This window comes from Toxorhynchites rutilus, chromosome 2 (genome assembly GCF_029784135.1).
Source record: "Toxorhynchites rutilus septentrionalis strain SRP chromosome 2, ASM2978413v1, whole genome shotgun sequence".
Lineage (NCBI taxonomy): Eukaryota > Metazoa > Arthropoda > Insecta > Diptera > Culicidae > Toxorhynchites > Toxorhynchites rutilus.
Genome location: NC_073745.1, coordinates 49712294 through 49725210, shown reverse-complemented (window position 1 = coordinate 49725210; position 12917 = coordinate 49712294). Strand labels below are relative to the sequence as shown.

The following is a 12917-nucleotide window of genomic DNA, read 5'->3' as shown; positions in this document are numbered from 1 at the left end:
ATGGGTCTGAAATAGAGATGGGCAAACTGTTCACGAACGGTACGAAAGAACTAGTTCGCCGAAAAGAGTGAACGAGCGGTCGTTCTTTTTCAAAGAACGGTAGTTCTCCCCACGAACTGATTGCGAGCGAACGGTTTGTGAACGAACTGATTCCATAAGAACGGTTTGCGAGTAAACTGTTTGGGAACTAACTGTTTGAGAACGAAGTGTTTGCGGGCGAACTGTTTACGAACGAACTAGTGCAGCTGAACTGATTTGTGCTGGACGGAATGGATAAATATAACGAGAACGCTTGTAAGGAAAATAAAACGATTTGTCATTTATGAGCAAAATGCATGTAACGCAGGGTTTATTTGTATACTCAATTTTGGGTTGAAAATTAAATTAGATTTTCCACGTATATTTTCAATTTCATGTCTTCTTTCAATTCCGCCTAACAATCATATACTTTCTGATTATCAGAAAAAATCTGGGGGAAGCTGGGGCGATTCATGGATTAGGTAAACATAAAATTTTATAGTGAGGACATGTTGAGAAAGAAGTTTTTTCGTTGCTTTCAATTCATTGTTTGGCCTATTGCATGTACGTGTTATCGTGTTTGTTTGTATGACTTTTAATGAATTAGCTTATCTTTCCCCACTAAATTTCAAAAATATGAATCCCTTACGTACACTATCCAATCCAACGATATCAATTAATAGCTGTCAATTGATGTTGGGTTCCAGCCAACATTCTATGTTGTTCTTAATACCGCTGAACGAAAGAGCGAAAGAACGGTTCAAAAGAACTGATTCACTTAGATGAACGGTTAGTGAGTGAACCGTTCATCAAGGTGAACTGTTTTGCCCATCTCTAGTCTGAAAAAATAATAATTATAAAATGAAAAGCAGAAAAAGATTTCATACTCACCAGTTATATGATCCGGTTGTTTTGGTGTGAGATGACAGTTCATCGTTGAAGAAAAAGTGATGCCGATTCGTTTTGTTAATCATTCCGTATTTTCGACCAACGAATTTTTGGATGTTACGTATTTGGGAAGTAGGCATGATAGTATGGATTTTCATAAGGTATGAACACACTTTTAAAATAAAAATTATGAATGAACATTATTTTTCACACATCAAATAAGTACTCAATGTAAATGAAAATCATTTTTGCCTGCAAGTGATAAAAAACGTCATACAAAAATTATGTCTAAAAATAATTTTATATTATAATGATAAGTTTTTGTGAGAATATCTGAAAATTTATAGAAAATAATTTAAATCAGGATCAGGACGACGTACTTTAAGTAGATAAATAACGCCACGAAACAATTTTCATACAAATTTTAGAAATTTAAAACTGCCTTCGGGCCGAGTAATTTGATAGAGAATAGTTTGCCTCATACAAACTATGTCGTATCCAGATGTCGATACCTAATCGTCGTCATCGTGAATAGGTAACAGCGTTTCGGTCGGTGTTAGGTCGATGTCTTTCGTCGATTGGATTGTGGGGTGTAAGTGATTTGATCGATTTCTCTACAACGACTCTCTCTTTGGGTCATAACTTAGCTGCAAATACATTCCCAGCTGTACTTACCAACGTGGAAAGTAGGCCAGAACTTCATCTATCGGATTCTATAGCAAACTTAAATTGGAACGTTTTTACAGTTGAGTTATTACTAAATAAAAAATTGATGAAGAGAAATCGATCAAGTCACTTACACCCCCTGCATTCTGAGCCCCTCAATTTAGAGAGCCTGGAGTCCGTCTAGTTTCGTTTTATTCCAATAGCAATAGGAGATTTCGAATTGAGGGGCTTAGAATGCAAGGGGTGTAAGTGACTTGATCGATTATACAGTATATCGCTATGACTTTAAACAAAATTAGGATAAGTTGTATTTTTTTTCAAAGAAATCATGAAAAAGTTGTTGTTCGAAAAACTTTTTCCCTGTAAAAGTGCCCATCTTCCGACGTATGGATGACTTGTTGGGAATTGTAAGGGCTATTCATATATATATATATATATATATATATATATATATATATATATATATATATATATATATATATATATATATATATATATATATATATATATATATATATATATTTATATATATATATGTATATATATATATATAAAGATTATCACCTCCAATCAGTGTAGATGATTTAATCCGCTCTCCTTCTATCTTTAGCTTCAGTTAGTTTTTTAAAAACCCTTTCGAGTTCATGTGAAAACGTCCATCTATCCAGCGGGTTGTATCCAAGGCGCTTTTATAAATGTATAATATATAGAGCCGCCTTGGTTGTATCTAGGTCACGACCGCATTTTCGACATAGAACCACGGAATTATATTGTTCAATCCGCTTGTTTTCCAGTTCGAATATTATTAATATAACTTTTTAGTTATTTCCGGTAGTAAAAAATTGCATTTAAAATTTGAACAATGAAGAGACTTGGCGAAAACTTTCAGCGCTTTTCAGTTATTTGGTTCCATATTCACTTTACGATTGAACTGCGCTGCCAATACGCACCAGATTTTCTCCTTATTTTACAATAATAACCAACAGGCTGGAATTATGCCCTAATGATATTTAAATTTGTTAAAATTATCTTAAAATTACGCCTCCCTACACAAGTTAAAATCAAAGCCCTCTGCAATTCTATTAAATAATCTAAGCAAACCAGATATGCTACCGTACGTCGCATAATTTGTACGCCGGACCGGTATGCGCAGGAAATTTTGGTTCCGCAGACTTCTTGGAGGCACTTGCAGGTAGAATGAGCTGAGCAATGCGGGACACTCAGTTCTCGCCGTCAGGACATCAGATACATCAGGAACAAACTTCCTTCCCACTCAGAAATCGATCACAAACTACAAACACCATTCCGCTTGAGCTGGAATCGAGCCCCAGAACATGCAACAGTAAGGTTTTCCTACACTCTTAGGAAACATTGGTATATATGACGATTTTTTTGGTAAATATTACCAATGATTAGTCAATTTTTGCAATACGAATTATTCGTACATATTACGCGATAACAATGGTAAACAAATGTCGAATCAGCCAGTATAACCCAGTATAAGATGTCGGTTCAACGTTGGTTCAACATAAGTTACAGTTCAGGGACTTCGGGGTGGCTTTTCAAAACGCTTATGGTAAACTTGAAGAGCCAAATGACACTTAAATATATTTATTTCTGTTTCAATTACAATGTCCTCGATACAAAGTTATGTTCCCTAGCTTAGTTAAAAATAAATAACGCCGGTTGCTGATGCTACATGTTGTCGATTCGCAGGCTTCGCTTCGCTGTTCGCTTATTCCGCTATGGATGGCATAAACATGCAGTTCCGTTGAATCTCCTGTAAAAAAAAGTTCGATATTATCATCTGAATCATACCAGTAGTCGGACTCACTGTTTCAATTGTTGGCAAATAAACATTAATTTTGGGACCGGAGGAACGTTGGAAGACAACTATTTGATACCATCGGTAGAAAAGTCAGGATTTCCGAAGAATCAACACCACAAAAGTTGATTCCAGTTACCGACAGCGACATTTTTATCGATGCTTGCATATGATCTCCATCAGCCGTCCAAACGTCGTAATATGTACGTAGATTTCCTGTAATAAATCTTCCATTAATACATGATTGAAAATAATTCAAAATCATTTACCTTCATGCTGTTGCTACCCGCACGGTGAAATTAAAAATGATGTCACTTCATTCTTTTCGCGGTTGCCAGAATGACAATCGTCAAATTTACGAGCACCGTGTAGTAAAATGTACCAATCGTTGGTAGTGATGTGTATTGCATCTGACATTAATTTTACACATGGTTAGTAATATGTACAGAAAATGTGTATATTCTACAAATATTTGCATTACTAAAGATTTGGTAGCTTATTTTCGTAATTGATTTTCTGGGTGTACTGGGATTTGAAAGCATACTTCCATGCAGTGTATGGCCGTATTCCAAAATTCTGGATACTCTTCCATATCCATATTAGCACAAAAATTTCCTGTATGCTGTTGACACCTTCTTTGTCGAAACACACTTTGATATGGAGGGCTTCCTCTTCTTCGAGGGTGTATAGTGGAAACGAACGAAATTTTTTCGCAACATAATTCATTCTTGTATCTAGCTGTGGTGGTTGTAATCCATTCCATCAGTGGAAAGAAACTCTATTCCATACCTCTCCTTTCCTTGTGTTTCCCACCAAACGGAAAGTGGTGTGGGTTCAAATAGTGGATGGCTTATTCATACCAAACGTGCAGAGACAAATGTATTAGGTGCTCGTAGGGTAGGGTTAGCACACAAATCGGCAGAACAAATTTATAGGAAAATAGGAATGCTTCCAGTTTTTATTAATTAAAACTGTTTAGGGATTGGGGAATTGTAATGTATGGCGTATCAATCAAATCTTAAAGAATTTCCGGTTCGATTGGTATGCAAATCATCAAAATCCGTTCGCTGTGAAAATAGTTATTAACATTAACTTTATTTCATGGAAACGTGACCTGTTTTCTGATTGGTACCCTTCCTGAATGACGTAGTTCTATTCCAAAAAATAAAAAATCCAAAAACATTTATAACTCCTCAGGAATGCTTTCTAAAAAAATGGATCTTCTACAAACTTGATCCGATGATCCCTGGTTATAACGGGTTGACAGTAGCTTAGTTAAAATCATCTTAAAAGCAACCCAGACTGCAGACTTTTATTGGCCGATAGTTTGGTCGGTCGACTTAATCAGTACGGAGCGATGTACATTTGCGCACACTACACCGATTCAGTATCGGCCAATGAAAAAGTTTTATGGGCTTCCCGATTGCATTCAAACTGTTCTGTCTGCCAACTACCCGTGACGTGCGAATCCCTGAGAATGGGATGCACCCAATGCTCATGGAATATTTTTTTAATTATTCTTCTCCGTTGTCAAACACAAATTAAATACACGTAGTTCGAGGATAGTCTGCCGACAGCCTTGATAAACCCGACTATCTGGTTGGCACGGTGGCCGCACTAGCAACCCAACCCTACTAAACTATAGACCCAAAACAGTTCGCAATGTGGAGGCTTTTAGAGGAGCGCTAATGTACATGTTTTAGGATACTTTGAAAAAATAAAAATAAAGTTTGAAATCCATAATTTGGGTAAATTTCTTCGCATTCAGACAGTGTTAAAAAAATTAAAATTATAAAAATAAATTGGAGGAATATTTTATGAGCAATTTATTTTTATTCACTGATAAAATGAATATAAAAACCAACAAGAGATTACTTCAAAAACTTCAATACTGATTCAGAAAATTCCTTCTTTGGCATTGTTGCCCTGTTTGTAGAGAATCGCAATCCCACTGAAAGCTTGAGATTTGTCTAAGTCAGATTATTTAGCATAGCATTCGAATAAAAAAAAACTTTGCAGCTTTACTTTTGCACTCACTTCAGTAACTTTGATGGAATCCGGAGACGGATATGCTTTCTCTTTAGCCTCAAAAGTTGTGTGATAAGAAGGAAAGAAGTCAGCACGATGATTTTTAATAATCGATCTCACCAACATATACCGAGCTTTGTTAAGATCCGCTTCAAAAATCAAAGACACACCTTCTTCAAGGTTTAGTTTTACAAAAAGAATGGGTTCTTCGTGTGTGTGTGCGCGCGTGTGTGTGTGTGTGTTTCCGTGGTCGAGTGGTTAGCGTCACACCTAACATGCCGGGGATTCGAGTTCGATTCCCGTTCTGGTCGGAGGATTTTCCGTCAAAGAAATTTCGTCCGACTTGAACTGAGGTCACGCGTATTCTAGAGCTTTGCCACTCCAGAATACATTCAAAGTGTGTTATTCGGCATAGAAATCTCAACTAAGTACTACTTATAAAAATTACGCAAGTAATATCTACGTTGAGAAGGCAAAAGTTCCACTGGGAACGTTAGTGTCATCCAAGAAGAAGAAGACGTTTATTAATCATAATTACTTGATTTGGTCACCAAATAAATGTTTCAGGTTTACATATTTCAAACACCATGACTTGTACTAAACGTAAACAAAGTAAAGAATACAGCTGTTGGACTTGAATCAGGCGCCAAGGCGCGCGATGCTTTGACTTGAACGGTGCATCAGGATGTAAAAAAATGGCCGGTGCGGATGTGTGTCATAGCATTTTTTCTTCTTTTTATCGTATCATCGTTTATGCGAAAATTGCTCAGAATTTTTGACGTAGGGCTATTTCTGGACTAGGGGTTTTTCATTTCTTTCTTTGCATAATAACAATTGATAACAGCTTTTACAACCTTCCTCCTTAGGGGCTTTGGACTCTCTGCTCTGGTTCCCAATAGTTTCCGGTTCTTTTTCGGACATGCTACTATACAGATCCGTCACTCGCAGGCAAAGTTCAATATTCAGTTTTTCAATTTGTACCTGAAAGTCCTATGTGAAAAATTTTTAACATCTGTCAACCAAACATTGTTTACAAGTCTTGGAGTTTTGCATAACAAGTTCAGTTTTAACTCCGTTTAAAATGTTGGCTTTCTTTGCAATTAAGAGCGATTTGCGGGACGTTTTGATTTTCTATTTCCATTGAAACCAAAGTGCAGCTGAAGCGCATCGAATGATTGTGCACTTAACATTTGGCGAGAAATAAAACCTTATTAAGTTTATATATGTTTAGAAGTCAATTATACTGAAGTTTCAGTATCTGGCAAAATGTCAGTTGGGCCCTTATGATTTAAATCGCTATTGATGAAAAAATGTAGTTCGTTCATTTTTATTAATTCGATCATTTTCTCTTTTAATAACAATACTTTTCTTCTCTTTCTCTTTCTCTCTGTATTATAAGAAAAGTAACGGATTATGCGAAGACACGAATCGATAATATTCCATCATTCCAACGCTCGGCCTCATGTCGATGTTCGAGATAAAAACTATTTGGAACATAGCGGATGGGAAATTCCGGTTTATTCGCCTTGTAGCCAACCTTCCCCCTTCCGACCACCATTTGTTTTGATCGATGTAGAACGCTTTGTGTGAAATGCGCTTTACTTCAGAATATGGCGTCAAAACTAGGCTGGATTCATTCTTTTCTTCAAAAAGTTTGACGCTACTTTTGCAACGGAAACCGTAGTTTGGCAGAAAGAAAGGAAAAAGTGGCGGCTAGCGATGGCCAATACTTCGAATTGCAATTTTTATTGCAATTCATTTTATTATTCAAATAAATTTATTTCTCAAGCAAAACAGAACGAGTTACGAGCTGTACGGACACTATTAATTGGCTATTTGTTATTTGCTTGTTATTTTCATCAGTCTGATATTCATATTTCTATAGAATGTATATACACTGAAAACAACTGAGAGTACAGATTGCTTGTACCAATCGACCAATCAAATGGCGTGATTTTTGTTTAGATAATTCTTTACATTTTTCAATTGTTCGATAGTTGATTTCATAAATTGTATAATTTTTTTTATTACAGTAAATTGTTAGGGAGTGTCAAAATCGATTGATGTGAAAATCTCGTAAATCAAATGACTGAGCAATAAGCATTCAAAATTTAACGATTTTCACGATGCAAAAATGTATCTGATTTTCAATTTACACTCCCTATATGTATTAGAAGCAATTGTGACATGTAATTGTACATATCAACAAACACAACACAATGTGAAAAACAAGTTAAAACTGGAAAATCATTCAAAATCTAACTAATAACGATAAGAAAAGTCTGTAAAACACATAATCCAGCTTGAAAACAATCCTTAAAATTTATCGTGTTGTAGAAACTTGCACAAAAGATGTTTACAAAAATTGCCAATCACAGCCGAAAATTTCCAATAATAATTGGAAATGTCACATTACAGATCTGTCCAATTAGCTAAATGTTGAATAAGAGGCGAATCCCTGTACTTTGAAATATCTTGGATCTTCATATTAGTCAAATATTTTCACATCTGGCATCCCTCTACAGTATGTAGTTTACAATGTCTATTCACATCTCGTTCATACTGATTTCGTCGAACTTCATCCAGGCAAATCTAAACGTCAAAATCGGCATTTGTGAAACAGCAGAAATTGAATGATCATCATTCCGCCGTTGTTTCTCTTCTAAATAATAAAAATAGTGCATAAAACTGTTGTATCGAGAGATAATTTGCCAAAATGACTACCGACATTGCTCGTAATTTGGAAGCACCCGGATTCAGCTTCGAAAATTGTCGCAGGTGAGAGTTGTCTATAGTTTATTTTGCCGAGTCACTGTTTCTGTAACCTCGATTCGCTTCCAGAAATGCTCAACTGGTGAAGCAGGGCTTCGTTCCACCGAAGATGATCAAAACTGGCACGACCATTGTTGGAATCATCTACAAGGATGGTGTGATTCTGGGGGCTGATACACGAGCCACCGAAGGACCCATAGTGGCGGATAAGAATTGCGAGAAAATCCACTTTTTGGCGAAGAATATGTACTGCTGCGGAGCGGGAACGGCTGCAGACACGGAGATGACCACTCAGATGATTGCTTCCAATCTGGAGTTGCATCGATTGAACACGGGAAGAACGGTTCCCGTCGTGGCCGCGAATACTCTGTTGAAACAATTTTTGTTCCGCTACCAGGGATATATTAGCGCAGCACTGGTGCTGGGCGGTGTGGACAACACTGGTTCTTATATCTACTGTATTTACCCGCACGGGTCGACGGATAAGTTGCCGTACGCCACGATGGGATCAGGAAGTCTTGCCGCAATGTCTGTGTTTGAATCGCGTTGGAAGCCGGACATGGAAGAGGAGGAGGGTAAAAAGTTGGTCCGAGATGCGATTGCCGCCGGTGTATTCAACGATTTGGGTTCTGGTTCGAATATTGATCTCTGTGTGATCCGTAAGGATGGTGCGCAGTATTTGAGAACGTTCGAGGAGGCGAATAAAAAGGGAACCCGTACCCTGAACTACGATTATAAAGCGGGAACGACCGCTGTGCTGCAGAGTAAATCTTTTAAAATCGATGTCACCGAGGAATGTGTGCGCTCCTTGATCCCTGAAGCTGGAGTCGAGAGTATGGATACAGCTTAATAGGGAGGATGTATTTTGTTTCTCTATATTACTATATCAATAAATAACTATACGTACGAGGATGACGCTTTGGTTTCCATTTATTAGATTGAGGTAAATTGTGGCTGTAGGAAATTGTAGCAATCTGTTTATGCTAGATTAATATCAAATCAATTCTATATTAGAACCGTGATACAAGGTAGTCAAAATATTTACCCCGATTCTGCATTCCGCCAGATTTGCATTTCGTTCAAGTTTTAATTTCGAATTTCCTATTTCGAACGTTTTGCCCATTCGAAAGTTCGAAGAGAAACAGATCGGACGAAACGTAAAAACAACTCGAACGGAATACAGAATGGAATTTTATCGAGTGGTTCGAAATATTACGAATCGATCGAAATACAGAACAGGGGTGATTATCACATGCATTTCAAAAATGTTTTGAGTAATACAGTAGTTTACATTTAATGCGACATACCGAGGCACCACTCAGTGTCGCATTAGAGGCGTATTTGACCTGTAATCGGACATTGGTGATAATGGTACAGTGTCGGCGTCTGGTGGCGGCTTTTACAAAAATGTCCAATTAGAGGTTAAAATGTCCAATTAAACGTGTCGCATTACAGGTCTGTCCAATAAGCAAAATGTCGCAATAAATGTAAATTACTGTAGTAACAATATAATATGTATTACACTGAGAGAAATCTTTAGTAAATATGACCAATTTTTTGGTACATGTTACCAATTATTTAGTGATTTTCGACCCTACTAATCATTGGTACATTTTACGAAAAACAATTGGTAGGCAAATATGTCAAGCAAAAATTACGATTTGTTATACCGATATTGGATCAATATTGGTCGAACAAAAGCGATTCGTCGGTTTAATAATGACAGATTTATTGGTCCACGGATTCAAATTTATATTTAATGAAAACAAAATACTTACCTCCGAATTCCAAATTGCACATAAGCAATTATACTGTTGTCCAGCTGTTGTCTAGCAAATCTCCTCGGAGTCAGATTTCTCCATCCCAGCTGTACGCCGCTTCCTGAGGGGTTAAAATAGTGAAAGAATTTTGTCTTTCGGTACTCCCTTGTGTGGTGTTTTCGCTAGAATACTTCTGTAGAAATGAAGAAGTGGCGGATTTTAGCAAAAGAGGCTTGTTTATAATTGTATCATGAACCTGTTTACCTGAAAAATTCGATCGCGAGGAAGTGCTGTTGGTGAAATCCTTACGAACAAGCGGAGCACGGACTTTATTTTTGTTGATTAATTTTAGTTTTTCCACTCGTTGATTTTCGTTACTGTTACGCCTCTCCAACGTGCCATATAATATGTAAATAAATTGTTATCTACGCTTAGAAGCTGAAAAAAGATATTTAGATATAGTGAATCAGAGCAAAAACAAAACGTTTACCTCCAAATCGCTTCGCTTCTAGTAGAAAAAAGGCGACTGCACACACATTTGCTAGGCATAAAAACACACAAGGTTACAAATGCTATGTAGTAAAATATACGAATCTTTGGTAGGAATGTACTTTGCATCTGACATCAGTTTTACCGAAGATTGGTAATATGTACAAAAAATGTGTACATTTTACCAATGTTTCAACTACTAAAGATTTGGTAGCTACATTTACTAAAGTTTTTCTCCAGTGTAGGGATGGGCAAACCGTTCATGAACTCTCGCGTAACTTTTGAAAAGGTCCTATGTAAAAATGTAAACAAATCGAGTTAATGGATGCACGCTATTAGTTTTCAATCATTGAATGTATTACAAAAACAATCGTTAACGTATCTATCTTCTTCATCTTTTTGTCGCCGATACAAAACATATCCAATTTAGAGGCGAATGAACTGCAAAGTTTAAAGCCTCTTAAAAACAAAGAAAGAAAGAAGATATCCAATGTACAGATTCGAATTTTAAGCACCCGGCTGTTACTTCGGACGCCACTTTCCTCCGACGGCCGAAACGTCCGAAGTAACAAAGCAGTCAAAACAACTCGCAGTCGTACTTCGGTCGTTTTGGAATTTGTTTCTTACAGGTGTTGTTATCGATTTCCGTGCAATTCAACGAGTGATAACAATAATAATCAGTCTTTAGAACGAAATGCTGATATTTGGATTGTTGTTTATTAGTTAGTTTCAAATTTTTATAGTGCAACGTAATATGTCCAATGTGCAAACGCGGGCAGTCAAAACGTCTAATGTAACATTTTTCGCTCCGAGGCTTCAACCTTAATCTCAAATCACGGAACAATAGTTACGATTGGTTTTACGAAGTTATTCTTGACAGCTAGTGGTGAAAACAGTGATAAAGATTGATAGCTTTTAAGACAATTCGCGAAATAATGTTCGGGTCTTCATCTACGTTTTTCTCGAGTTGGCGAAAATGTTACATTGGACCTTTTCAAAAGTTACGCGAGAACTGTTCAAAAGAACTAGTTCACCACAAAGAGTGAATGAACGTTCGTTCTTTTTTATTGCGGATGCCCAATACACTCATAAGAAAAAAAATGGTATATACACTGCGTTTCACAATTGTAGAACCACTCATTTTTTCTGAGTTTCCAGAGATATGTAAGAAGTCGGATGAATTGAAGCATATAGTGTAGGACATAACAACTATCTTCGTTTAAAGGACTGGCCGTTTGAACTCTATTGTTGTGTTGAGGCGCGAAACATTCAAAAATCAAAAATTCCAGTGTTTCACAACTATAGAACCAGATGGGAAAACTCTCACTCCTTTACAAAATTAACGTCAATTTCACATAAATTATAATAAGTTCCTGATTCGTAGGTCACCTTTAGTTCTCAATCAGTTTAAATAACCCATTCGGGGTGGTTTTGACCAAGCTGCGCCATGTTGTAGTGTGTATCTCGTTCTACGCAGAAGATACTGCTCGTTTAAGCTCTTTAAATCACTCATACTGCTTGTAAGCTGCATCTACTATTCGTACGATCACTTCTCATAAGTTCATGATTGAGTTTTGATCAGGTAAACAAACTAACCAGTCCAGAATCTGAAGCCCCTATTCAATAAACCATGCCTTGATTTTCCGGATGCTACGAATTGATGCCAAATTACCTCACGGTGTTTTTGATCTAAAAACAGAAGTAAACGATTCTGAAGTACCTCATTGCACTTCTGTACATTGATGTTGATGAAAGCTATCTGATATTTTCCTAAAAACCATCAAACTGCCGCCTGCAAAGTTACGAGTTGAAAAATTTTAAATTCCCAGAGGAACTGGCAGATTATTTTCAGTAACGATAAGATATTCCCACATTTTCCTCGATACTGGAAGCCCACCAGTGGTTAATGCTAACTCGATAACCATCTGTTAATAGTATTTGATTGAAAAATATTTGGTCACAGTGTTACATGGATAGAAAACATCAAAATAAACTCTTTCACATGAATGTAATTTTAAATTCCCAGAGGACCTGGCAGATTATTTTCCGGATCTTTCTCGATGCTGAACGGCATCCAAACGGAAAGAATTCCGTACGTGTATGTGTATGTGTAGCGGCTGCTTCGATGGTCACCTTCTCTTCTCCTGAAGGATCGGCTTCTCTGTGCTCCCTCACAGTTTCAAACAAACTGCTTGCGTTTCAGGGCAGATCTCGATCCTTCGCCGTCCAGCATCTTCAGCAACGATGTTGTCTTGTCGATGTCCTCATCTCTCTGAACTCTCTGAGCTCGGAACTTTCGGCGAGTGAGCAATAATCGATTGCGGGCGCATACAATATTGGATACGGAAATATCCTACTGATGGAGAAGAATAATCTTCAGAAGCTATCCTGTTAATTGCGATTGATTGAAAAATCACAAAACCAAATGTATTTGGTCACAGTGTTACATGGATAGAAAACATTCAAAAAAA

The 12917-nt window shown here is 37.1% G+C and overlaps 1 protein-coding gene and 1 long non-coding RNA gene across 2 annotated transcripts; one reads left to right on the top strand and one right to left on the bottom strand.

Moving 5' to 3' along the window:
• Nucleotides 1–3149: 3149 nt before the first annotated feature.
• LOC129771154 (uncharacterized) lies at nt 3150–3800 on the bottom strand. The gene is made up of 3 exons (XR_008742295.1): nt 3667–3800; nt 3407–3613; nt 3150–3352 (listed from the first exon to the last, which is right to left on the bottom strand). It is a non-coding gene; the product is annotated as an uncharacterized LOC129771154 (long non-coding RNA).
• Nucleotides 3801–8018: 4218 nt separating this feature from the next.
• On the top strand, nt 8019–9112 carry LOC129771152 (proteasome subunit beta type-7). Its single transcript, XM_055774562.1, has 2 exons — nt 8019–8203; nt 8267–9112. Exons 1-2 carry the CDS (start codon nt 8142–8144, stop codon nt 9045–9047), a joined length of 843 nt encoding a protein of 280 aa, XP_055630537.1. The 5' UTR covers nt 8019–8141; the 3' UTR covers nt 9048–9112.
• The last annotated feature ends 3805 nt before the right edge of the window (nt 9113–12917 follow it).